The sequence below is a fragment of the Strix uralensis genome, chromosome 27 (assembly GCF_047716275.1).
Source record: "Strix uralensis isolate ZFMK-TIS-50842 chromosome 27, bStrUra1, whole genome shotgun sequence".
Classification (NCBI taxonomy): Eukaryota; Metazoa; Chordata; class Aves; order Strigiformes; family Strigidae; genus Strix; species Strix uralensis.
In genome coordinates, this window is record NC_133998.1 from 5,245,825 (window position 1) to 5,273,365 (window position 27,541).

At 42.8% G+C, this 27,541-nt stretch overlaps 1 protein-coding gene across 2 annotated transcripts in view; it reads right to left on the reverse strand.

Moving 5' to 3' along the window:
- ELL (elongation factor for RNA polymerase II) overlaps positions 1-27,541 on the reverse strand; it is a 55,993-nt gene that overhangs the window by 25,581 nt on the left and 2,871 nt on the right. For both annotated transcript variants that reach the window (XR_012626568.1, XM_074851782.1), the window contains exon 2: positions 4,493-4,540. Coding sequence is in view for 1 of the 2 variants with exons in the window: in XM_074851782.1 (XP_074707883.1) it covers positions 4,493-4,540 (48 nt within the window). In the remaining variant the exon portion in view is untranslated. The remainder of the gene's footprint in view (positions 1-4,492; positions 4,541-27,541) is intronic.

Here is a 27,541-nt window from a genome sequence, read left to right on the forward strand (position 1 = left end):
ACCGGCATCGAGCTGAGCCAGTGCAGCATTTTCCATTTACTCTCTGTCAAGACCAGCTCTCCTCCAGCCAGCCCTCAAACAGACTTCCCTTCTTTCGAAACGGCAAGCCAAGACACCCAGACTCGAGCGATACAGAAGGGCAAGTTATCCCCTGCACAGTCCCAGGATCCGGATCTAAAAATACTCGGAGCAGATTTGGTGGCGATCCGGGCGCTGACGGGCAGCGCTGACCCCCCAGCAGCAGCAGCTGAGCCCTGTTATCTCCCCTGCCAAACATGCGCCGGCAGCCTTGAGCCCTTAATCTGTCCCAGCACCCTCTGCCCCCACCCATCCAGAACAAATAAAATTCTCTTCTGCTTTACAAGCGAGCCGAGAATATGCACGAAGTCAAAGTTATGTAAACAGTAGATTGTGGGTATTTTACAGTTGGCACCGTTCACCCCCTAGTTAATTTGCTGGGAACGGGGCAAGAAGGTAAATGCAACGGGTCTGTTCAGCTCCTAGTGCCGTTTGTTGGGGGAGCGAGGTGTGCTGCAGGCAAGGGTTTGTAAAATAAAACCCCGAGGATGTAACCAAATCATGTATTCACATACTAAAATAACCTGCTTCTAGCTCCTCATTTACCATTGTAAAAACCAGCTGCTCTGAGCGCCCCGACTTCGGCATTTTTGTAGTTTCTGCAGCTTCTTCAAAGGATGTAAAATGAGACAGGAGCGAGAGAGTCACTTAAGCGTTGAATGTTGCTCGTTCCAGTACTGAAAAGTGTAGCATATGCAAACTGGCCGTTATCTAGGAATTATTTTTAGCTGAAACAGAAGCTTTCTCAAGCCACCAAATCAGCATGGTAACTGCTTTGAGGGAGCCCTAATTTTGGTGCTGAGTATTACACCAGTAACCATAGACACTTAAAAATAGCTCGGTACAGATGTGACTTCTGTTTTTTTTTCTTTCAAGTAATATTCATCCATGTACAGCTCACTCTGAATGGCTATTTCACCTTCTTCTATTAATACCAGCAGAAGTTCATCCCAAGAAACAGAGGAAAACATCATATTTTCCAATCACATCAAGTTAAGACATTTTGTTCCTAGCAGTCATGTTTAGGAAAGCTGCATGAACATACATGTATTTGGCACCCAAAGGTGGTTTTTTTTTTTCCCTAGTTCAGTTCCTTTCCCTACTCCCCCCACCCCAGTAAGCACCTGCAAATTTGACCCAACTTAAGCTCTAATTCTGCACATGCTCTTACCGAAATAGAAGCATCTTCAGCCTTTCTTGTACACTTATGGACACCAACTACCACCATTTGCAACGCTTTGGTACTCAAGCTCTTAAATTCTAATTTACACGCCCGTTGAAACAAGCAAAATGCTCAGGACTCCATATAAACTTATAAAACTATCCAAGAAAACCCAGTTCACAATGAAAAACTAACAAACAGGTGCTGCTCAAAGAATATCCAGAGAGTTCCACTTTAGCAACTCAACGCAGAGTAACACTCTGCTACTTATGACCAAGTGACTACTATTGAAATTCTGATTATTACACAGATTATTGCACCGAAAAAGTAATTAACAAGACTAGCATTGCTATCAAGAAATGCATCCCAAGGCAAAGATCATTTACAGTCCATAGTTTACAAAAACTCTCATGAAGATCAATGCAGAGCAGGATCCATCCAGGATGTTTCACCCCCTGTCACTGAAACATCCCTTTTATTTTGGGCTAGAAGCACCAACACCCTCCTTTCAGCACCTGCCTGACAGAGCTGCCACCTTGCTGACCCTGTGTTTTATTCCTGGCCAGTTCCATTCTTCAGTTAATTAGAGTGTTAAACATGAAAGTTTTCTTCTGTGTATTAGAAGCTGAGAGTATCCTTGACAGCATTCATTAGACTAACACTGGGAACTGGCAAAAGAGACATGGACACCATAATTTAAAGGTTTCTAGAGAATTAAGGAAGCAGCAGTTTGTTTTAAACTCTTATGTCCTGTCTCCCACAATCACCGAGTACTTCCAAGTTTTTCCTGCTTGTGAGAGGGATATTTACACAGAAAAAAAAATCACACTATTAAAATCTGATATAACTGGACGCTGCTTTAAATCACGCTCTGACATATGTGCTACACAAAACCCACCACCCTCAAAAGTGAATGGGAAATCTCCATAGCAACATTTATTAGAAGGCAACAAATTGGGGAATTAAGGTATAGTGGAAGAAAGCGTATTTAAAAAAAAAAATAGTTAAACAAGTACGTTTTCATGTCATCATCTGAATTTGAGAACTTGTTAAATTACTGAAATTATCTTTTCAGTCCAACTGATAGAAGGCTCACTAGAAAGCCTTTAAAGCCCTGCCGTCAATCCCTTAAAGCAGGGCACAATCGTGACATGTATGAATCCTACACTTAAAAACAGATGGTTTCGCAGCTGCCAGCTTCTTGTCATACCCAGTAAAAATAATAATAAAAAGACAAAGAGCTCTTTCTATCTGCCCCAATTGAACTGGATCTCGCTTTCTTCAAAGCTCTACCTTTGGCCTTTACTCGACAGTGCAATTAATTAAACAGCTGAAAACGAGGCAAGCAGAGGTCAGCTCTGTGCCGCCAACATCCTCCTTCACCCACAACGCCCCGGCGCTGCTCACACCGTGCAGGGCTCCACGCTTCGCTCTTTAAACGGCAACCTCAGAGGCAAGCGTGCTGCTTCGCTCCTTCTCCACGCGACCCCGACCGTAATTACAGGTGACTGGCAGCTCTTTCACCAAAAACTCTTCTCTGGAAGTTAAGGGCTCAAATACAATTAAGTGCATTAAATAGTTATTTTTAATTTTTACAAGGAGCTGCATCATTTGGAAGTATGTTTAATTATTATAAGGAGCTGCATCATTTGAAAATAAGGTCTTTTTTCATTATTACAAGGAACTGCATCATTTGAAAATAAAGTGTCTTTTTATTATTATAAGGAACTGCATCATTAAGGTCTTTTTTTATTATAAGGAACTGCATCATTTGAAAATGGGTTTTGTTTCGGTTAACCTGAAAAAGCCCAGGTCCCTGCGCATCAGAGCCACATGAAACCCACTGCAAGGAGAGCACAGAGGCTGAGGGCAGTGGAGCGTTTTTAAGCTGTTCTGATTCATTTTGCTACATTTCCTTCCAGGAAGAAGATTAAGTAAGAGAAGGGGCATTTCTAGAACTTCAGCAGCTTTACAGGAACAGTTAGGTGCAGACCCTCACAAGGTGCTCTTCAAAGGGAAAGGAAAGCCTTTGCAGTCTTTTTAGCTTCTTTATTACATGCAAAGCTGTTTGCTCATCTCACAGCAACAAATCACGCACCCTTAAAAGTTTTCCTTGTCACTGGCTTCTAATTTTGCCAAACTTCAGTTGCAGATTTTTATCTAAGCTTTCATGCTGAGCTTTCTGGGAAGTTTAATTGTAAACACAGTAAAAAAACCTGGAAATTGCCTCTTTCTTTATTTCCCAGGACAAAAAGGTTTGTATTTTTCTTCTTAACTTATGATAACAATCATGTCTTTCCTGCTACATTTTGTTAGAGTACTATGTACTAATGGTGAGACTAATACCACAAGGTAAAATACGGGCAAGGAGAAATGTGCTGGACTTTAATGCCTACTTAATTCAAGCCTTTTTGAAAGTTTTATTGCACCACCACAAAGAATTAAGACATTATTTACAGCTGAGTTCAGATTCTTGAAAAAAAATTAAATCCTTATGCAGGGCACCAAAGTTAAACACACACCTTCTTGTATCTAAAAGATATATAAATGACATTTTTAAAGTTCACTGAAGAGTTGCATTACTTTACCAGAAACACTACCAATTAAATCTCAACGTTGTCAGTAACTGGCATGACAGACGGTTTCAAGCGTCTATAAATACCCTGGAGGAGTTCAGTCATCGGAACAGAAGTTAAAGAAATAAAACTCCTAAATATAAAAAAACTTTTGGTGCTCACAGAAACTGCACAGTTGTTTAGACATGCATATTAAATAAAGCTTCGGTACATTCATAGCAGCCTCCAAGCGCTGCTACTGTAAATAACTGGTACCCATAAAGTCTTGCACCCAGTTTACCCGGCTTGGCGTGACGTTCCCTGGGGACACAGGCAGGTCTCCAGGGGCTGCTGCACCCACCACAGTACTGCCATTGGTGAACTTTCCCTTTCCTTGTTCTACCCACCAGCATGGCCTTATAAAACTAAATTTCACCACTGGCAACACCGGTGCTATGGATTTATCAAGGTTAGAAAATAAGAGGGGGGGGGGAGGTTTTTATGGAGAGATAACCCATGCGATCGATGAGCAAACACTCCTTCCTGGACCACATCTGGACATCACATCTCTCACTCCCAGAAATCAGAGCAGCATTCCCTGAACTGGAACAGGACAGGCATACAGAACAAATACCTTACTCAGATTAATTGTATGAGCCAGTAAGGAACTTTCCAAGCAACCCACATGCAAACTTACCCCTTGGCTTCCTTGAAACTGGATTACTGGTTTTGATGTCACAGCATCCTGCAAAAACAAGTGGAAAAAGAAAAGATTACCTTAGAGAAATTTAAAGCTCCAACGCTCACTGCCAAAATATACTCAGCTTGATTTTTCACCTATACTTTATTTTTTTAAAAAAAAAAAAAGGAAAAACGTTCAGGGAAGTATACAGAATTCCAACCAATACAAAACCTCCTGAAACAGCAGTTTGTATGTAGGGAAGGGATAAACCTACAACATCACCAGTGGTACCCTTACTTCAGAAAAAGCACAGCTCTGGGATGATACCCAGCTGGGCTGTGCTTACTTTCTTCCTGACCCCTAAACCACATTTCAGGCACAGAACAGCTTAGCTGTGGATCTTTGGTGCTTATGTAAGTTTTGAGTTAAACAGTGGATATTTGAGGGGAAAATTTATTACAGTTCTAAGTCCGAGAACACGCTAAGCAAATTTTTTCCAACAGAAAGCTGGCAATTCATTGGGAAAGCAAACTGCAACTTTATTGCAAAATACTGTTGTTATGTTGCCCATTTCAACAATCGGCCTCTTCCTCCATACTAATTTGGTTACATTTCAAGTAGTCCTGCTAGCTCTAAAAGCCCTTAAATCTGCTCAAGACAGAAACAACACTGAATTTCAGCCTTTTTGCACTGTGATTGCAATTTTTGCTTTGCTGTGATTTTACAGAGATCAGGAAGGCTTTGGAATTCCAACTCTCACCTGAGGTTTCAACTACCGGGAAAGAAATAGCATATGCAATCCAAGCCACACTAAGTTTTTACTTCTTAAATTTCAGAACTGTGGCTTGTATTGGTTTTATTTCTTAAGTCACACAAAACATTCCAAGACACACTAAAAGGACAGGAGTTGTGCTCCACAGGGTGGAAACACGTGCTGCATGCGGGATCCCACCGTGAAGCCTTCCAAAGGGAGAGAAGAGTTTACAAATAGGTTGAAAAGTCATTTAGAAGTGAACACGCTGCCGCATCAGGAGACACATTTCAATGGGAAAAACGCCAAGAAGAGTTTAAAAGTCCAAACGGCGCGTTTGTATCATCCTTTTTGTATCACAGTACCCGCATCTCCCAGCACTGTAAAGCATCACATGGACTTCCAAGGGATTACAGAAAGAGACATTTACATTTAGCAGCAAAGAGTTAACAGCTTGAAAGCCCATTAAGTTTATCATCTCTCATAAAACCTTTCCAAACGCTTTCAGCCCAGGAGTGAGGAATCTAAGCCACAATACGCTGACATTAACAAAAAAAATTCACTAGCAAGAAAATATCCTTCTAGCACAGATGAATAAGCTCATACCAAGACACAGTCTTCAGAGCTTTTTAAGAGCCCATCAATACGATTTAACAGAGCTGCATCACACCCTAGATTGTTACGAGATATTTATGACGGTGAGTAAAGCAAGAATATGCTTGAAGCTGACAGCACTCGCTCTGTGTTGTGTAGCGAGTTTTACAGACCCGAAACAACCTTTATAAAGAAACAATAAACAACATCTTGCTCTTCATACAGAGATCACTGAATTCCTTGAGTGCCACGACACTGCATACCACAGCACACTGTTCATAGACAGACTGGCCAGCTTTTTGTTCACGGTGTCAGCATGTACTGTGCAATGTGTCCAGAAATTCATATGAACATACTTGAGCAAACAAGCATTTGAAACATTAAAAATATCTGGATTAAAAAAAAAAAAATCTCAATGTGGATCTTGTACTGCTAATTACAGATTTGTGAAGTTCTGCAATTAATTCTGGAAAATTACTTAAGGGGAATAAAAAGGTAATAAGAAACACGTAAACAGAATAACGAGGCAGTAACAATACAAAAGTACTGTTACACAAATCAGGACAAGCTTTAATTACAGAACTTATAAATTCCCTCATCTACATACAAAATGGTTTGAAGTTCAACGTGTAATCTCAAACTTAAAAATGTGAGTTAAACGACAAGCTTTAGCTTTATTTCCTTGAAGCCCTGAAATACAGTATTTCCAGGTGCCTGGGGGCTGCTGGGTTTTGTGATCTGCCACGTAGGAGTATCAGTGTGGTAACTCCTCAGAAGGGATGGAGGGAAGAGCTGGATATTGGAGAGTTGTTGCACTGCCCGAGCTCCCCTTTTAGGGGGAAAAGGGGAAGGCTCTTGGCCTCTCAGCAACATCACCCCTGCACCTACACAGGCATCGCCTCCCTTCTGCCGATGCCCAACTCCTTGGCTACAGGTCATTTGAGGATGCTCACATGCACACCCTAACCCAATTAAGGGTATGAATTTAAGTACTTTTATTAAATTAAATTCCTACATGGACACCTTCATTCAGAATAAGAGCAAACAGATGAATTGAGCTTAACCAAATTAAAACATGTTTCAATTTATACCTTCAGTTTATTTAGATTAACTTTCCTGAATGTTCTTGTATGGACAAACCCCATTAAACAGCTCTTGCTACCATTTCCAAAATCACTTCATCATCTTCTAAAGTCACCTAATTCTTCTTCCTTAGTGATTCCAAGACAGTGAACTAACTTCGTTACAATTTCCTAGGAATGGCATCCCATCACCTTCTGTGGGAACAAGGTCCTTCCCTCTTTCTGCCTTTCCTTCTAATTAAAACAAGTTATCTCCTCAGCCCTAGGACAGGACCGTGGTACCGCTGTGGGTGAAAGTGCCTTCTCCAGAGTACACCAACTTACAGGGTTCAGTAAATCTTCGGTAAATCAAGGATGCTGATGAAACCTCACCTTTGTGTTCAATTAAGAGGCAAAACAAGACAGATCTGTCCGAGCAACTGGGCCACCTGCACACCCTGATCTTCCAGTTAACAGACTCTAGCTTTAGTCCTCCGTGAGACTCACTATATTTAAGAAGAGCTACTAGAAGCTGATTGAGATAAAGACAAAAATTTAAGAAAGAAAACAACAGCTCAAGTATTTTACACCAGGTTTGCTGCTGCTGCCAGGTACCAGATGTTCACCTCTGCAGTTCACACCCTCATCCGTGATGGTGACAGCGCCGCTGAAGAGGTCCAAGTGTGAATGAGCACCAATTGCTCCGACGTGTGGGACCAGAGAACAAGCGACTGCCATGCAAGAATAGAGCATTTCTGAACTCTGCATACACTAAGAGCAAGCAAAGCCCCTTCAAACACACCTGAGAGGGTGTCTGCTCCGTGCTCACTACTTTCAACAGAAGGCTTCCTGACGCAGAACTGAAAGGTCAGCAAATCATTACCACGTCTGCACTGTTTGCTAGTTCCTCCAATGGATCTTTAAGAAAACGCGTCAAGCGTCCTCCCATCTTACAGTAAGAGAAAATGAACTGTGTTAATCAAGTCCCTCCTGCAGTCGCCCTCAGCAATCCCCAAAGCTCCATAGGAATAACTTCCAAAGGAACATCCAAACAGCAAATGTGTGGCTGTACTTCTCCGAGATCTACCCAAACTTAAACCACCAGCTTCACCGGACCTACCCGACTTGCAAACAGACCCTCAAAAGGAGCCTGAGCAGACCCCAGCCACGTCAGGTGACAATTCAACATTTTACTCCATAAAAATTCACTGGTTTGCTATCTCGAAAGCGCATTTCTGTGCTTCTGTGCCCAGTTCACTGCCTTCCACAGCTCCTGCTGTGTTCAGGCACGGTGGAGAAATAAAGCAGCAAGTGTTCAAACACTAAAGCTCTGCCCTGGGATACCAACATGAATCAAACCCCACAGACTCAAGTGCTTTTTGTCAGATGGTCCTCCAGATACTGTAAGATTATTCCAGAAGTCATGAGATTAAACCAAAAAACCAAAAACTCAGCCCCAAAGCTCCCACAAAACATTTGTCTTTTATTAGCACGGTATTACGCTCATCTTCATCCTCGAGCTTCCCCAGGCTAGACAAGAGCCAGTAACCCTTAATACATACTCCAAAAGCTGACAGAGGCGGTAGCAATGCACAGACAGGTCCTCGCACTTAAATACTCCAGATCTGGCTCACGGAAGCTCGAGTAAAGAGTAGGAGGAACACAAAAGCTTCAATAAAACACACAAAAATTGAATGTAAAACTAATAAAATACTTCATCGAGTATCATCAAAGCTGTCATGAGGTTTTAAAAATGTTTAGTGGAAAAGCTGGATGGGATATTCCTACACGTGACCAGAAAGGACACTTGAAATCCTCAGGTCAGGTAACCAGTCAGAAACCTCCCCGTTTCTTCAGGGAAATACAAATAATTAAAGAATATGTTGTTTCCAGAAGTTCTGTTATGCATTTACTGGAATTTATACTGGAGGCAGTGTTATATGGAAAATATTTGCCTATACTTAGTATTGGTGTATTTGTCTGTTTTCTTGAATGTTAAGAGTCACAAATGCTGAGCAAACAGAGCAAATGAATGCTTACCCTTATTTATGTTGGAACAAGGGAATTATTTTCAGAATTTAAAGCTTCTTGCAAACATTTAAAATTAGTAGCAAGAATTCCAATAAATACAGAGAAACTACAAAATCCTGGTAACCCCAAGGCTCGCATTAACGGGACATTTTGAACTGTCACGTGCAATTCCAGTCAGGCAAAGCTACGGTGCCTCAGAAGCCAGCTACAAAAAAGAGAACAAACAGAAATCAATTAAGATTCATAAACTTCAGACTCACTAATACCCCAAACTCAAAGTTCCTCTTTAATTCTTCGGTTATGACTAGCTTATGTCTCTTTTGCCCACGCAGCTTGGTCCAAATATTGGCATGCTCCCTCCTCTCCTTCCCTCTGGCTTCTCAGCACAACTGGGCAAAGGACGTAAAAAAAGGGTCAGATCCCAATCCGGGAGGATGCTTGGTTCAAGCAGACCTGGATACTTGAGAACAGGCGTCCTGCAGACCTGAACAGAACGTATCGATTTAGATTTCCACTTACATTTTGATTTTAAACACACCACACAGACTCTGCAAAGTAAAACAGAGAGCAAAACCAAAGCAAATATATCCAGTGTCTCGTTGTGACAGACTCACAAGAGACACCTCAGAGTCCCCAAGTTCATTAGTACCAAGATATATAAATCCCGGGGGAAATAAATACCTTTGAATATACCCACAACTTCAAGTGACTCTGTGTGAAGTTTACTGGCAGTCAATTAGCCAAAGCTGGCCCAAGAGAGAACCACTGCATATTAGGTAGAGACAAAAAGACTTCTCCCAAGACATTCCACTATTTCAAGGCTTATATTTACCTCCTACCAGAAACACAGCAGTAGAAAGCCTCCTGAATATTCTTTTTTTATGTCACATCTATTACTTACGGAATTAAAATACCATCTCCCTGCAACACAGTTTCCATCTGCAATTTAAGGCCTCCCAACAATCTCATTTGAAGTTGAGGTCACTGACAGACTGCAGATGGGATCGACTCTGAGACCTGAAAATTATAGATCCTATATAATTTTTGTTGACCTAAACTACAAAGCCTTCCAGACCTTTTTATACTACACATGCCTCAGAGACAAGCTACTGGTTTCACTACTCAAATACAACGTTCCCAGTAAGAGTCTTGGAAATTCCATGTAAATCCACAACTATTGAAGCAAAAGTTTAGCTTTCTACTCAAGAGAGGTGCCAGCAGCCATGGCAACAATGGCCAGCTGCTGAGGTGAGAAATGCAGCCACGAGGATGCTCCTGGAGGACTCAGGGGTCCCCCACATCCTTCCAGAGGTAGAGATCGGCACCTGCAAACCCCACTGTGCACAAGCAGCCTCTGTGCAGGAGCTCCTTGGGCAGCAATCCCCAAATTAACCAATGTGCACGTTTGGTCACTCCTCCTCGCTGCGATTACCCCATTCATTACTTTGATGAGTGAAGTGCTGTCCAAGAACAAAACCGCGTCTGCCTGCTGGGCCCAGTTCTCCACTCTTCCACCCCATTTTCTTCTCCCCAGCACTTAAAAGAAATATTTCTTTGGGGCGGAAGCAAGTACTTGAGCTTTTAATATAAATAATTCTTAAAAACTGTGTATTTAATGAAGGTTTAGGAGCTGAAGACTTGCCAGTTACTATGAACTGTAGTTTGTATTATAATCTATTGTTTTCCTAATATGCATTAATAAATGCATATTATCACTGTAATATTAAGCACCTACAAATCCCAGCCAGTGCAAGCAGCAATAAAGCAATAAAGCGCTAAAATGCTAAAATGTACATTTTAAAGTTTTTAATTGCTGAACTTCACATATAATTACGTAGTTATAAACAGGGAAGCCAGTATGTAAGTGGGCTATTACAGCACAAATGTCACTTCCTCAGTTGTTTAACTTTCCAGGGTCAAAAACTAAGAGTGCCCCTCTAAGACAGAAAACAAGTTTTATGAAAAATGTTAGCTTAAAAACCCCTCTACGTTACTGAAACTGTGGCCGAATTAGAATTTCAACACTCACAGCTCTATTAAGGAAGGATCATAAGCATACAGAATTCCACATCACTACACAATCTGAGCATTGAAGATACTGTCCCACTTGAAATACAGAAACCCCCTACCTTTGAGTAAGTTTAGAGAGCAAGACACATGATTAAGTTAAAAAAAAAAACTCTAGCCTAATCGAAATGCTTTGTGCCTGCAATGTAAAGCAGAAACTCAGTCCCTAAATGGACAATAGCTTGTATCAGCAAACCAGAAAGCAATTAAACTCCACTGTCATCAAGATGTCACCCCACAGGCACGAGAGCTGAGCTAGCCATGCAGCCTGTTCTCTCACGCATGCCTGGATCTTCTGATCTCGTCTAATCCAGGTTAAAAAGATCCTCCTGAATAAAACGCAATGTATTTGTTGATATGGTTCTTCGCTGCAGAATTCATTTAGAAACTTAAACCGAAACAACTGAGCACCACTTCCCCAGGCAGCAACGCACGGGCAAGGCAAACCCCCTCAGTACACATCCCTGCTGCACAGCAGCTTGAGAGCAGATGCCAGAAACCTTTCTTTAAAGAGGAACTAGGAGAAGGGAGAAACCGAGAAATAGTACATACAGAGCCAAACACCCATCCTGCACCCTCGAAACTCAGGACAGCAGACGGAGGCTGGCGCTTGCCAGCCTCACAGCGACAGGCTGCAGCACACGGCGCTTCGCCAGTATTTTTCACTACGCCGCTCCGAGAGCGGTCACCCAGCACTTCAAACCCGTCTTTCTTCATTTGTCCCGAGTATGAAGCTCCTCGGTGGGTCTTGTCTTTGATACCCTCCACAGCACCACACAATTCAAGCAAAACTCACTCCAGTGGTGTTTTACGTACAGAGTAGTTTAAGTTTTATGCTCAAGCCCAGGGAAATTTTTTTTTTGTTTCACCTTGGTAATTTCAAGTAAAGATTTCCAGACATGCTTCAAAAAAAGTCTTTGCTTCTTAGTGCAGAACTAAATTAAGGGGTTTTTTGATCCTGTATTTGCAAAAATAAACCTTTAACTCCAAAAGAACAGATGCCTCTGACACGAAGTCTGATACTCTGATCATCTGTAGCACCAGACCACAACTCTCGTGAAAGGTAGCTTTGGTAAGGGAGCTCCAACTCGCTGCACACACTGAAAAATCCTGGGACAAACCACACATCGCTCACGATCATTAAGCCAAGACGTTTGGCTAGCACAAGGTACAGTAGTTTTCCACTAGAAAGAAAAGCTACACATATATGCAGTTTAAGCAACGTCTTTCAGGAAGAAAATTAAAAGGAGGCTCAATTCCTTAGAGAAATAATTAAAGTATTGTCACTTGGTATCGAGTTCACTCTGATCACGGTGAAGCTGGTGACGTTGTTTGGCTGTACAGAGACCTGGCTGCAGCAAACAGACCAGCACGTCTATCGGACCGTTTCCTTCCCAAGAGCAGGAATCACCAAATGTCTCCTCGCAAACCCTATTCCTAAATTTCTACAGCAATGCAAATACAGGAACCGAGTAACAATTTTTCAAGAGCACCGAGATGAACACAGAACTGTTCTGCAATAAATACGAACAAATACACCATCTGAAATGGCTGCAAGAGATGCTGCAAGGATGCAGTGGTCTGTCTCCAAAGACAACGCAAGCTTTGTTTTTGCAGACACCAGGCCCTGGGACTTCCAGAGGACACTGAAGAGTTCAACCTCCCTGTCTCCAGAGAAGGGCTCACCTGTCGGGGGACAGGTTACTGCAGAGAGACACTGTAAGAGGAGAATAAGCCCCACGGACAAACACAGGCATAGCCGAGTTCATTTTAAAAGCCACACCACTTCTGAACACCGCTTGCTTTGAGAATGGCCAGTCGGTCACCGCACGCCAGCGCTGCTGCTTCCAAGACATCCAGCACCGCTGCTCGATGGGATCAGTATCACACGTCCGCAGCTGGGCAAAGCAGTGCAGTTCCACACCAAAATAGGAGGTGACTTGTAGTCTGAGGTCAAAGGGAACGGATATTGTAAGAAACAGGAAAAGATCAAAGATGGTTTTGTAGCACCAAGGGCTCCTAGCTCCCCATTAACTCAGACACAGCTACGCATCTTCAGCACTGATGCAGAAGTCAGCCTCATTTGGGAATCCAAGTTCAGAGACTACAGGCACATTTCCCAACGGTACAGCACTCCTTTTTTTATTTTGTGTTTTTTCATCTTTGCTTTTCTGGGGCGTTAAGGGAGACCTACTCATTAAGTCTAGCAAGAGAAGCAATAATCATAACGTCTCAACTCTTTATGCCTGACACCAGCCTGCCACAAGAGCTTAAAGGATGATTATCTGCAGTTTAATCATCACAAACTCCCACCAATTTCACTATTAACAAGACGGGGCTACTTAGGGAGGTTTTACTGTCAGAGGACCAACGGCCAACCTCCCACGATTTCCAAAGGAAAGTCTTTTTTGGGGAAAAAAAGAACCTTCACATCCCCATGCAGATTTCAGTGTCTAGTACAACTGTTCAGAGCAGCCTGGTAATGAATTAAAAATGTCTGTAATGAAAGAGTTATCAAATCACAAAACATCATGCCCGTTTTTTAGTGGAATAACCCAGGAGGTCTCCATCACTCCAAGTAAAAACCCCATTAATTTTGACACCATTACTGTGTCTCTCCGAAAAGGAAGTTTCATTTTGTGTTACTGGATTTTCTGCATCCATTACTCATTACAAAAGGGTGTTCCAGACCCTCACTGAAACCAAGAACCAGTAGCCCTCAAAGCTATTTTTATTTTATTAGTCAGCATTGCATTCTTTAATCAAAACTGTCCATTCATTTAAATGCCCTTGCCTTCTCTCAGGGTCTCATCCCGTTCTCCCCAACCCAATCCCCAAGAGAGAGGTCCAAGTATCCCTTCCCCTTTTCCACAAGCACACTAGAAATCAGCAGAATTCTGCACAAATGGTTATTTTTATTACCCTTTTTCCTGAAGGGATTTTTCTTCTGTAACTCAGACTAAAAGCAATAGAAGGTAAAACCAGGAAAGCCTAAAACAAGTTGAAACAACATTTCCCAAAGCACTCGTACAAAGATAATGCTGTGCTGGCAAATTTATCGCAAAAATTTAAGTACAAACCCTGAAATAAGTTCCATTGTTTCGTTACTCATAAGCAACCGAACGGAGTTTGGGGAAAAAGTCGTTTTATGTTAAATTAACACATCCCAAAGCCCACTCCTTTTTAAGAACAGCAACCCTACAGTTACTTGCTTGTACGGGAGGAAAAAAAATGTTTTCAATAAAAAAATATTAAGCCGGAATTTAAGTTTGCTCACATGGCCTGATCTATTCCTTTCTTACAGGGCAGTACTGCATATCTTTCAGCACGGCTAAGTCTGTCAGCAGACACAACCGCCACACTGTAAGGTAAAGATAGGGTAGAAAAAAGGAAGGTAAATATTGGTATTTCTAAAGTGCAGGCAAAGGAAAGCAAACCCTCTTAGATTTGTTTTTTGAACACGTGGATTTGCTTTGAAACAGTTTTCAACATGAAACACTATTCCACAAAGAAATTTCCTGTTCTGCCTACATACAGTGGAAATACTAATAAGTGTAATAATTATTAAATAATCTCTTAAGTTCAGCAGCATGGCTTCAGCAACTGTACACATTTGCATTACAAGACGATTTAGAGACCTTAGTCTGGCAAGAATCCCATTAAGACATCCATGCTCAAAATTCCCTGGGTAATCATCGCTTGCATGCAACACTGCTTGTTTTTACAGCAGAATTTTATTGTAGCTATCAGATGATCTTGTTAAATTGGGAAAGGACTGAGAAAAAAATCTGGCAGAAGGAAACCGAATCATCCAAAATTCCCAACTCTGCTAAAGGTGAACAGCAGTTCTGGTTTTCCCTAAAGGCTTTATTTAAACAGTTTCATGAGCCAAGAATCATTAAGGGGTTTTAGATTTTCTCAGATTAATATTTTAAAAGACATTCCTCCAGTACAAGATACCTTGAATGAAGGCTTCTGTGCTTCCCCTGAAAGAAGAAGGAGGTTTGCTAACCATTTACTAGATGCTGGAGATGCGGCCACCTCTCAAAGGAAACCAAAAAAACTTGTGAAAATGCACAGGAAAACAATTGCAATCATGGAAATCACTTGGCTCACCACCATCTATCTTAAAAATAGTACTTTTCACCGATTAGCCTTTCTGAAGCAATACAAGCTTTCGGTCTGTTTTGACAACGAAATCAGGTCTGTGAAATGTGAAGATGGAGGCATTTTTGGTCTGATTTCCCAAAAAGGATCACGGCGACTACCCAGCATTTCTATTCCTGACCCTTCCCACCCTCAATGGGCTCAAACTTGAAATGTGGACACAACTGAAAAATGATGATTGCAAGAAGCTTCAGTGAAAAGATTTAGAATGAACTATTAAATATAAGGAAGACCGAAATTTGTTTCCCCTCCGTGGGGAATGGGAAGCAGAAGTCAGACAATATGTACCCGCCTGGCAGCGGCAGCAGGCTGGCCATTCAGACACCCCCAGTTCTGTGGGATGAAACTTCCCTGTTCCTGCTGCTCGGAGCCCAACATCCACCACGAATACTCACCTGCTCTTCTGGCCAGCTACACTCTGTTTAAATGCTCCTCTTATTTCAAACTTCACGTGTTATTCTGCCAAGCTCCTCTCGTGAACTGCTGTGTGGGTCAGCAACTGAAGTCGGAAAGGTCTTGTACCACTGCAGAGGGAACTGGAGCAACTCACCTTTGATTCTCACATTGCTACATTAATATAAGACAAAGGTTTTTCCAGCCAAGCATCTTCCAAAACGCCATAAACTCATCATTCTTAGCCCAAGACAGGAGTTAATGTTTTCTTCCGAACTGCTACCCTACAAAAGCTGCTTACGGACAATTCTTTATCTGACTGGTCTTTACCTTTAATAACTATAAAGCAACACGTCCCCACTGTGTTGGTCAGACCCAAGACAAGGATGAAAGTCACTCTCATGCTTAGAGCTGAGAGTAGTTAAATGGTTAAAAATAAAGCTTTTCCATAACCAGCTGTAGCAAGTAGATGTATGACAAATATTTCGGTTTTAGCTTTTGCATTGTAAAATCCCCAACTATCAGAAGAAAACGTTTCCAAAATTAATATAGAAAAGTGTGTCATGATAGAATATCTTAAACAACTCCCCCTCATCCTCATCACAAAGTTCCCATAACTGATTAGAACACCCAAGCTCCTCCATCCGAGGCTGAAGGCTACACTGTGGAAGTGATGTAAAGCGACTACAGAACCAGATTTAGAGTTGAGACTTGCTCCATTTGCCCTCCATCAGAAGCTTTCCTTCCGTGACCTTACATAAAGCATTTCACCTCTGGGTTGGTGAGACACATCTGTGAAACACAGCTAATATTTCCCAGGCGGGATACGGAGACACCGCTGCTTCATGCGGCATTTACTGGAGACCATTCAGGTCTGTAAGCAAGAGCTGGCTTGCACTGGTACCTCCAAAACCAAGGGTTTCCAGCCCAGCGATCCTTAGATCCTACAAGAGGTTCACAGAGCAGCAGGAGACGCACGAAAGTAGAAAATTCAGTGTATTAAGAACAGCTTAATACAACAACTTGCCCTTCTGGAAAACTTTTGAGAGATGACAGCTCAGGCAGAAGTTTAAAATAACAACCTTTAAGCTATACTGAAAAGTAAGAATTCATTTAAATACCATTTATGCAAGAATGCCTAAGTATTCCAGTAGTGCTAGCTAGCTCGAAGTCTGTCTAAAAGAAAGGAGTAAGGATACTCTTAAATTACACCAGGTGGATTTCACTGAATGCTGAGACACTCCGGCTCAGACTTCAAGCACCATTCCAATAACAGTCTTATAAAAATGCTGAATGGGTACAGTCAGCTAGAACTCTCAGTTAAAAATAAATATTTTAAATTACTTCCAACATACCCACTTTACTGTGTTCCTCACCAATCTGCGGGTTTGCTTTTTTTTTTTAAAAAAAAAACTATTTTTCTTTCACCTATCAGGTTAAAAAGCCACTCAGATAGAAAGAGAAGCTGGTTAATTACAGCTAGAAAACTGGCTGTACACAAACTGCCAGCAAATGTACAGTTAGAAAGAGCTTGTGGAAAAAATCTGTCAGTTTGGCATCTTGGGCATCACATGTAACAAACAGGTAATTCACCTTTTCAGACACAATCAAGGTAACGTTGCTTCTACAGCCAAGATGTTATTTTGAGCAGTTTTACCAGCTCTACTATGTCAGGCTGCTCATGCAGAGCAAGATGAGACATTTCATATGTTAAAATGAAAGCAAGCGATTTAACACAGCAACACGGGGTTACAACGTATAAAACAGGAATAGTGAAATATCAGAAGCTGACAGTTGTATCTGACCTAGTTTTAACTGGAGAACAGTCAAAGAGCCGAAAAGACTGAGGCGAGGCTGAGGGTGCTGAAATTCCAGTACTGGAGCTTGAAGTGCTGGGGAACAGGATTAGAGCAAAAGCCCTCAGACATTCAAACTACCAACGAAGCTTCACAGAGAACAAGGAACTGAAGGTTCAAGAGCTTTAGTTCAATGTCAAGTGACATGCTGGGGAGGAGGGACAGGAGGGTTTAAGCAAGACAGCGATGAAGTAACAGGCGTCGGAGGAGCTCCTCGCCGCCTTGCTGAACGGTGGCTACGGGGCAGCGAGGAGCCGAGGCTAGGAGGAGGTAACCTCAAGTTCTGAAACACGGGGAGAAATCATTTTCAAACAGCGTGCGTGTATTTTGGAAGATATTTCAGTTGCTTTTCTTCTGAAAACCCGAATGCGCTGTCAAACACCTGTGCTCATTTACATAACAAGAGAAAAATTAAAACCCCATTACGCAAGTGAACTGCAAGTACTCGGGTACCCAGGGCTACCCAGAGATACAGGGGGGTGGTGCAGCAAAACTGATCCCATCCCTATAAACTGTTCACACGTCTCCCTCCTGCTCCTCTATTTTGCTGCTCCAGAGTCAAATATATTTCCACCAGGCAGCTACACAATGGTTTTAAGCCTCATTAAGAAGCAGTATGTTGCTGGCCTGACATGTCAGATTTTTAAACGACCTTTGTACCGAGAACAGCGTTACCAAGCTGCTAAGAACAGAAAAAAAAGTCCGTTTCCATGATTAGGAGAGGTACGTTCTGGCTGTTTACATTTATTTTAGTTCAAAAACCCACCTGTCAGTAAATCAAGCCATAAAAAAAAAAAAAGAGAGCAATTCTCTCTGAAGGGCAGCTGTGACGGCATCAGCACTGTTAGCCATTCTTAACGTTGTACTTATCACACAAGGTAAACAGGAATGACTATCAGTTAATGAACAACACAACCCTAAGGCTGAATTTTAAAGAGTGTTTTCTCCACTGCAATCTTTTAATGAAAATACAGTTCTAACCCACCAAATTTGCTTACGAAAGTCTATTTTAGGACGTATTAAGACACCAGGGCTGATTCACTTGCCTATGTGCTCATAAGATGGCTTAAACGAGCTGCTGAAACATCAGTATGATCCTTATCTTCCACACAGCTTTACTACTTTTCTTGCAAGAGAAAAATATAGAAAGGCAATTTAGAGATCAGATTGACGAACTCGTTCAACCATCCCAGAACAAATCTCACCTAACACACACACTGCTGAGCCTAGGAAAACAAGCCTGGACCAGTCTTCTCCTTGTGCCCAACGATATCCTATTGACACTTAAAGGGAAGCGTAATTACAAGTCTGCCAAAGTTCTATTTAACACGATCTTCAGACCTTCCTCACAGAGTCAGAGCCAGCCCTGCTGAAAGAGGCTACGATAAACCAAAGCCAGCAGAGCCTGGATCCTAAAGGAATCCCAGAGAAATCCAACCACCAACACCCCACAAACCTGATCAACCCCAAAAGCTAAAAGCAAGATGCTCAGACAAGGCTTCTTTTGGCTTTCAGAGGTGCTCCAACGCTGAACGGGACTCTGGGTACACAACCCATCAGAAACTCAAGATTCAACACGGGCGTCACTGAAATTTCCTACCACCTTCATGGGGCAGTTAGCGATAATCACAAACACCAGGTTTTTTCCATCACCAAGGGAAGCTGCCCACAAAAACTCCAGCTGAAAGCACTGAGCAAGACAGCCCCACTAGATTTTCTACCATGTTATAACCTCATCATGCTACATACCCTCTGCTAACACGGCACTGCTAACAGCTTCCTCACAAACACCATCTTCCAGGGGTGCTTGCTTTCTCCGACAGAAAAGTGAAGGCAGCTGCCTGAAGAAGCCACTACCGAGTTAAGGCGGTACTCCCTTTCCTTCAGCAAGAAACACAGAACCCACACTGTTTCAACTACGTCTTTATTTGCACTGCCAGGCTGGTTGGTAACAAACCTGCTCCAAAAATAAAGCGACAAACAGTAAAAGAAAGAACACACTCTTCTAAACTGGCAAAAATCTACCTCCCCCCAAAAAAGTCAGATGTTTCTTTGCTCCCCGCAAGGACACCTGTGAAAGTTCAGGTTACAACAAATTCCAAAAATGAACATGAAAAATTTTCAGATAAGAACAGTAAAAACATACCACCTCCGCTGACTAAATAGAGATTGACCACAGAGCTGCAAAAGGACTCCCTGGGTCCAAGGCCCAAAGCTCTGAGAGATTTCATATATTAAGACAGAGAATCTCTCTTGCCTGACACAGTGAGTCGAGGCAGCTCATACATGCAAAAGAAGCGGTATGGCCACTGAGCCGGCACTTAATTGTCTGACCAAAATTTTTGGTCTAAATATAACAATCCGTGCAAGTTTAGTTAGCTGAAACGGTTTAACTGAGCCCATCTGAGGTTAGAATAAAAGTGCGTTTCTTCCTGCTGTCAGAGTCCATAAATTTAGTCTTAATGACAAGTAAAAGGCCTTTATATTGAGTTAAATAGCTTTAATTGTATGAGAGAGGTAAAACTTGTAGCGAGATGCAGGGGACACCTACATCAGATCATCTCCGGTGCAAATCACTGCAGAGACTCAGTAGGAAGGTCATGGAAACATGCCTGACACTACAATATCAAGCCTTCTAGGTAATAAATCTATTTTTTTCCTTAAATTAAGAAACCCAAAAAGAAAGTGGTTTAGATTTTAATGCAGTGATCACTACTGTAGCATTTTAATGCATTAAGAACAAAGTCCTTAATTCATAAACGATTCCAGAATCGCACCTCTAGAAAAACATTTGCAATAGGTTTTAATCACCAGTACGTTCCACATCAACTAAAGTGCATATTTCAAACAGATCCAAGATACCTATTTACGTTCATAAAGGTCGATTGTGTTTTACTTTATCTTCTATCCATTACTGCCCTCCCTTTCCCATTTCTACATTTCTAAAGATTAAACGAAAAGCCGCTTCCTTAGCGAAGCTGGGTGTTTCAGGACTCTCCCTCAGCATGGGTCTGCTCTTAGACTCCAGGCTGGGAGAACTGGTTTATTACAATACACTTGCTTGGTTGCTTCGTTCTCCTTTAGAAAACCACACTTTATTTCTGGAATAAAGATGGGGATCGGTAGCCATCCATTACACGGGTCAGATCATCTCTGAGGTGCATCAGACCCAGGAGCTCTCAACCCTCAGCTCCTCAGTGGTGTGAGGGAACGTGGACCCCACGAAGGCAGGAAGCATTTCAGCTCTCCTGTTTGCTTCTCCTGCTGTGAGACGTACCAGCAACTTCCCTACCAAAAAATCCTGACCATGAAGAACACCTAAGTACACAGGCAACTAAAGGTTCTTTTTATTATTCAATACCTGTTGGGAGAGAAGGAAGCGGGTGGACAGGACCACCACGCTCCCATCAAAACACGGCTGCCCTGGCAAGCTGGCAGAGGGGAAACAGCGAGCGAGGTCGCTGTCACAGGTGTCACTGAAAGCACTTTTCAAATGAAACCGGTCAGCAGAGCTCCTACGCACTACTTAAGAGACTATTTACAGGAGCAGAAGTTGTTCTTAATTCTGTGAGAAGCAGCAGAGGTCACGATTCAGGCTTCACTGGCTCTGACGGCTGAACACCCCTGCAAGCACGAACAGGTGCCATCAGTACTTTCAAAAATCTATTTTAATGACATAGGAACTACCGTTTCAGAGCAAAGTCCTGCTTGGCCCAGTCTGTCAGCAGCAGCACCCTCATCAGAAGCTGCTGAAGGAAATGAAGAAACCCTGTGACAGAAGACTGCTCCACTCTGACCTGCATAAACTTCGTCCCAGCTCCAGTCATTTTATAGCAGTTTCATTCTGAATCATGAGTTTACGCCTTCGTTTTGGGACAGCGTGCTAAAGGCCCACAAGTCAGGGAGTTAATGAGTTGCTGCGACCTAATCGGGCCTGCCACACCACACCTCCGGCGAGTGTCAGACACACAGGGAACAACTTCAAAGGACCAGCAGACCTTAGGCTCTCCCTGTGAGCAAGGGCTGCTCCCTTCTCCAGCCTGCCAGTGGAAAGGTGAGCCCAGCAAGAGCCGACTGACTTGCCTTATATGGCTTCCAAGGCACAATTTCCGCTTGCCCAAGCTCAGGCAGGGTGGAAAAATTTGCTTCCTTGCTACTCCGCCCATCCTGGGCTCTGAAAAGAATCCACTGAATCCTGGATCTGAAAGGAATGGAAGAATTTACACTGACATTTGCACGGAGCTCAGCTCCCTGGAAGAGGTAAAGCCACGGCTTTGGCAACAAACTGGATCACCTCAAACACCAGGGGAGAGATGGGAGCCCCAGAGCCGATACGCAGAGATGCGTGGAGAAGTTGTTACCACAGCCTTTATTCTTTACATACCATATGACCAATTTTTCTTCCTATTCAGATGCACTTAAGCCTTTTAAATTTCATGCCAGCAAGCTTTACAAGTTAATTATGAGTTGGGAACATTATTTCCTTTCACCGATTTATCCATAATACACTTTACTATATACCAGCTTTGTTTTCAGAACCAAATGAATAGAGTCTCAGCTCAGGTTGACACACTATTTTCTGCACAAGTCAGTACTTCCTCTGGCAGTTGCTGTTAAAGTTACTGAAGCTTGTCCTACCTTCTGGCCACAGGAAGGTTCATGTAATCTAGGTCTGTGCCATTATCAACTTCTCTGAGCATCACAGAGAAACTCGAAGACTCACCCAGCACAGACCAAGCCTCCTGTTCACTGAATGTGAATACAGACACATCCACAGTCCTGAATATCTGCAAGAGCAAGAAAGCTGCTGGCTAAAAATGAAGCCCAGTAGTTGCAGTCAGTTAAAAGGCTGCTTCACTCTCAACAAATGCTCTTACTTTGTAGATTATCAAGGTTTTTTATTTGTAAAAATGCGTGAGGATTGACTTTTTCTAGCCTTGATTGCCTGTACCAAGATCACACCTTTATTCACAGATTTTTCTCAGTGCAAGAACCAGGGAGAGATTTGCCTCCAGCCATCAGTGGTTTGTCTTTGGTTTTGTTTGCTAGTCACCAAATGGCACAATCCAGCTCATACACACACACATTCTCTCAGAAGAGAGAAAAATGGTGGCAGAGGAGCTTAAAAAACTGAGTTCTGCCAATTCCCTTGTTCCCTTCTTTTTTGGGGGACTGGGAAAGACAGAAACACAGCCCATTTGATTTTCTCATAGGAACCAGGAGCCAAAAACAACTGAAATCAGCGCCGGAGCTGGAAAGGTACAACAAAACTCATACAAACATAAAGTCTAGACACTGAAATGTGGAAATATGATTCAAATAACCACAACTGGCACATAATGTATTGATTGCAGCCCGTCACAGAACAGGCCCTCAGTGGGTAAGAATATAGAAGAAAGATTAAATTAGCGTCTTCCACCTCGGTTGTAGAAAATACGGATCCTTGGGGCATAGTGATAGGGATTGAGCTAGCATTTCTTCTGTCCTGCTGGGCTTTTTGCTAGGCTTTTAAGTAACACATCTGCTCTTGCTAAATAACGACAATTAGCTTGAACCATCCTCACAGCACTGACCCTGTATGAACGAAACCACCACGGGTGTCAGGTGGCTGCTCTTATCAAAGCATGGCCTATCAGCTAAACTACACAGGTCTCAAAATATTTGAGCCAAGTAGTCAAGAGGATGTTTGTACTGATGAAATCTAAATACTATAAAGGTTTAGGCGACTAGCTGTTTTTAGGAAGTTTCACAGTACTTGTTAACCACCATCACGTGCAGACACCAACTTAAAAGTCTGCGTCTACCATTAAACCCAACGGCGTGATCCGGAACAGGGGCCAAAGTCAGCAGCACAACTCAAGCCTTTGCTCGCAGTGCTGCACACAGATCATCTTTCAAGACGCTGGCTCCAGCCTTCTCCCCGCGATGACCTGCTTTCCTGCAGAGCAGTATGCCCCAGAACCATGCCCAGAGCCTCCCTGGATGGTTGCAGGTTCTGCACGTAAGAAGAAAGAGTAACTGGTGATGGCAGCTGGCCTGAAGAGACGCTGAAGTAAAGCATCTTGGTTTTCCATGAATGCCTTGGGCTAAAGTATTCTCTCCTGCATAACAAAAGCCAAGAAAAGTTCTGCTGCACAGAGGGAGAGCAGAGGGTTAACTGCAATCGGACTGTACCAGATCAGGGAAGACTCCAGGTGGGTGGAGGTGGGCAGCTAACTAAAGTCATGCTCACAAGCAGTGACCTCTTTTTGAGTTAAACAAATGCTGGTTTCTTTAAATTAAAAAAGGCACTAGTCCAATATAAAGAAAGGAGAGACCAAGTGCACGGAGCAGTGTTTTTTCTAGACTGCCTTTTCGCTGGAGCAATGCAAAAAGGATTGGATTTTGGAAGTCTGCTTTCCCAGCGCAGTGATACACACCACCGCTCTGCAAACCAACTACTGAGGGGTTTTTCATGCTCTTTATTATAAAAATTCTTGGGGAAAAATCCTCACAAAAAAAACCCAGTCAACAGGCAATACTAGGTTACCATGGTGTGCAGAAGTTGCCTTATGTACATGGGATGTTTCTAAGCAACACATGAGCTACTATAGAAAACTCTTCTTATCAGCAAATCCAAGCTCCTTTCCTGGATAATGCATCTAGGTCAAGCTAAGGCATGTTGAATGTAGAAGCCTAGTTTTGGTGATGTCTCCTCTGTATCCACCCTGTATGAAATCTTAGCATAGTTCAGATTATCAGGCTTTTTCTTCATTAAGTTCACTCCAGATAATGGTTCCTCCAGAACCAGCATTAACCTTAATTATTCAGAGGTAACTTGATCTCAAACTTCCTGACTTTTATGACGCCGGGCTGATGACCACTTCCCCCCCTCAACTTCTCCTCTCATTCCCCAAAACCCAAATAAAGCCAGTACATTACAGGACCGTGTTCACAAATTAGGGTATCGGGTACAGGATCCCAGACATATGGTATCTCTTCAAAGTCTACCTAAACCCGTGCAGCCACTCCATCCATTCAAATGCATTCTCTTGTGCATTAGCAGCAAAACCACTAAGTCAGCCAAAATGTATTCTTCTCCCATGGATTAGCTGGCACAAATTAGTACGAGAGTGACGCATGCAGTCTGTCCCTTCCCATTTTTCAACATGCACAAACACCAGGGATTTGGAGACGCTTCATAAGTTTACGCTTACAAGTTACAGGCAGAACCGAGTTTAAATTGTTTGAAATGCGCAGCTTGTTTCGGAGATAGTACATTCGTTTACTAACGAGACCTCAAACGCTTTCTCACACAAAACTTGCCCTCCCTCACCAGTCACAAAGACTCTTCTGCTATCCCAACAGTCGGCACTATGCAAGTAAACTATTTCAACAGTCACCAGCCCTCTGCCAAGCAGCACTATGACAAAAACTAACTAAACAGGACAGAGCACTTCAGATGAGTTCAGAAAAAAAAAAAACCCTGATGCTGGAGGATCACCCGTAGACTCCAGGCTCTGCGAGTTGACTGGCTCCCGGCGAGCGCAGAAGCCACTCGAGGCAGGACCTGCTGCAGCACACGCTGGCCAGGCAAGAGGTCGCTGGCAGGTAGATCGCTCTGAAGAAACTCGCCTGCACGCCGTGTTTGATCAGATATGCTTGACAGAAGTGACAAAAAAAATTTGTAATAGCTTTCCTTTCTCCCTTTACCGCTGTTTAAGTGGAATAAGAAACCAAGTGTAGAATATGCTGAAAAGGAGCAAGGGTTTAGTCTTGCTGGGTAATGAATACAATCGCCAGGATCCAGCTGCTAGAGCCATTGATACGAGTGCCAAAACACTCCACTTGCATATCTTAAAAAAATAACCTAGCCTCATAAAAATAATCTAAGGGGTTAATCTTCAAGGTTGCTTCCCCCAGCATTGCTAGAGAGCAAAAGTTATCAACGCCCAAATACAGCTTCTCCTGTTAATGGTGTCGTACGATTTGCTGATAAAAAGCAGATCACGTTTGAAAAAAAAAAAAAAGTACTGTCGGTCATAAGGATTCTGTCACAAACTTTCTATTTTTCCCTTGGCACATCACCAATTAGACCTACTTCTGTAGTCTGCTACCACCAGTATAAAAAAAAAAAGCATAATGGGTTTATAATTTGCCACCGAATCCCATAGCAACTGTACGTCACTTTAGATGTAAATTACAGACAATTCTTTCCCATGCAATTTGAAAACTATAGAGATGAATCTATAATTTGAGCAGATCCAAATGGTATATGGTTGAGAGAAAAAGCTACCCTAAATAATTGAAAGGAAACTGCCACAGGCCAAAACATTCCTCATGCACATGTCTCTTTGTCCCCTTCCTTCAAATGGGAGGTGCCACATTCAGGTCAACATTCAGAACATTTAGCAGGAGTTTAGCAGTTCAGTATGTTCTGCATATCCTGTCCCATTTTTGCTGATTGGGAGGAAGATCTACGTGTACAATGAGCTTCCTCTCCAGCCAGCCTCCTCTGATTCATTTAGTCATGTCACCGACTCATGTTCCCGATGTCGTAATAGCTTCAATTTTGACGGACTACAGCATCAGTGAATTAATAGGACAGGAAAAAACAGGTTACAGGAAAGGAGGAATGATGCAAAAAGCTTTAAGATAATTCAATGAATTTTGATTCGAAAGCCGGATTGTTCTCCTCCTCCTGACACCTGCAAGCAGCTTTCAATTCCCAAGTCAGCATGAATACGCATTACCCTAAAGACCCTGTAATGACAGCAGGAGCCTTCATTTTGTATTTCGTGCTTTAAACACAGCAAGATGAAGGCATCTATAACAACCTGCTCTGAAATCAAAGTCTGAATAAGTTCTTTCAATAAGCGGTGACTACAAGGGGTCGATTTAACCCCAACCTTTGAGAAATAACTTCTGTCACAGTCGGTTTAAGAGCAGCACAGAGAGCACGGGGAAGATGCCTTGGGAAGCCACGTCTGCCAGACCACAGCTCCAAAATTCAGTTCAGCTAGTAGAGCACAGGGGCAATGTGCTTTGGTTATCTCAGCTTAGCCCCCAATAAATATTTGTGCATCTGCCAAAGTTCACCAGTGAATCAACCGGTGGCTTCAGTTCAAAATACTCCATGTAGCAGGGGCAGAGAGGTACAAGGGGAGCAGGAGGCACTGGTCAGCTGCTGCGTCACGCACTGACCGAAGCAGGGATGCTACGACCTTCTTTACCACCTCCTAAAATCACGAGGCTACCACGCAAGCCAGGCCCAGGGCTGGCAGCTGAGTTGAGCCTGGCCTCCATGAGCTACGTTAAGCCAACACATAAGCTACAGATAATAGAGAAAGGTGTGCAACTGCAGTCACGTCGCTCATTATCAAAAGACGATCCATCACACGAGCTCACTAGTATCGCTCCTCAAGCCACAAAGAGCTTTTAAATAAATATGTGAAAGTTGGGAAATTCCCAGGTAAGGGCTCCAGAAACAGCCCTACCACTGCTTACATGTCGTCAGCACCTACATCACAATAGCATGAGAGGCACCTACTGCCAAGTGACATTCGGGTCTGCCATTTTAAATCATGTGTTAAGATTTCTACTTACCCAGAAACTCCCATGATGTTGCTAAAAAAACCATGAAAAGCAAAGGATGAATGCCATGGACAGAGACGTATCTAGGTGGATTAGGCAAGGAGAGATACAGCATCTCGTCATCAAGTGTGGAGGACGAGGTCCAGGATAAAGAATGAAAGAGAAAAACAAAGCAGGGGCATGAGGCGTTCTCTTGTGCCTTGACATGGGCAGCAGGGATGCTGGAGGCAGACCAGAAGAGATGGGGAAAAGTCATGCCCTGGTTTGTTGTTTTTTTGGGTTTTTTTTGTTTTTTTGGAGGTGGGAAGGCCTAAACAGAGCCCGTACACACACCCAAAGGGAACGCAGAAAACTGCAAGCTAATACAGAATTACACTCCTTGGAGAACCAAGAGTTGTTTTAGGCTAACACACCAGACCGGCTCCATTTCATCAGTGGACAAATTGACTTGGGACACATTTTCCACCGCTCAGCCCTCAGCTGCGGAGCTCAGCAGTCAGCGCTCAAGAGTTTCACAACTGTGTGGAAGCGGTTTCAGGGGCAGCAAGTTTCACAAGGAGCAGATGGGCAA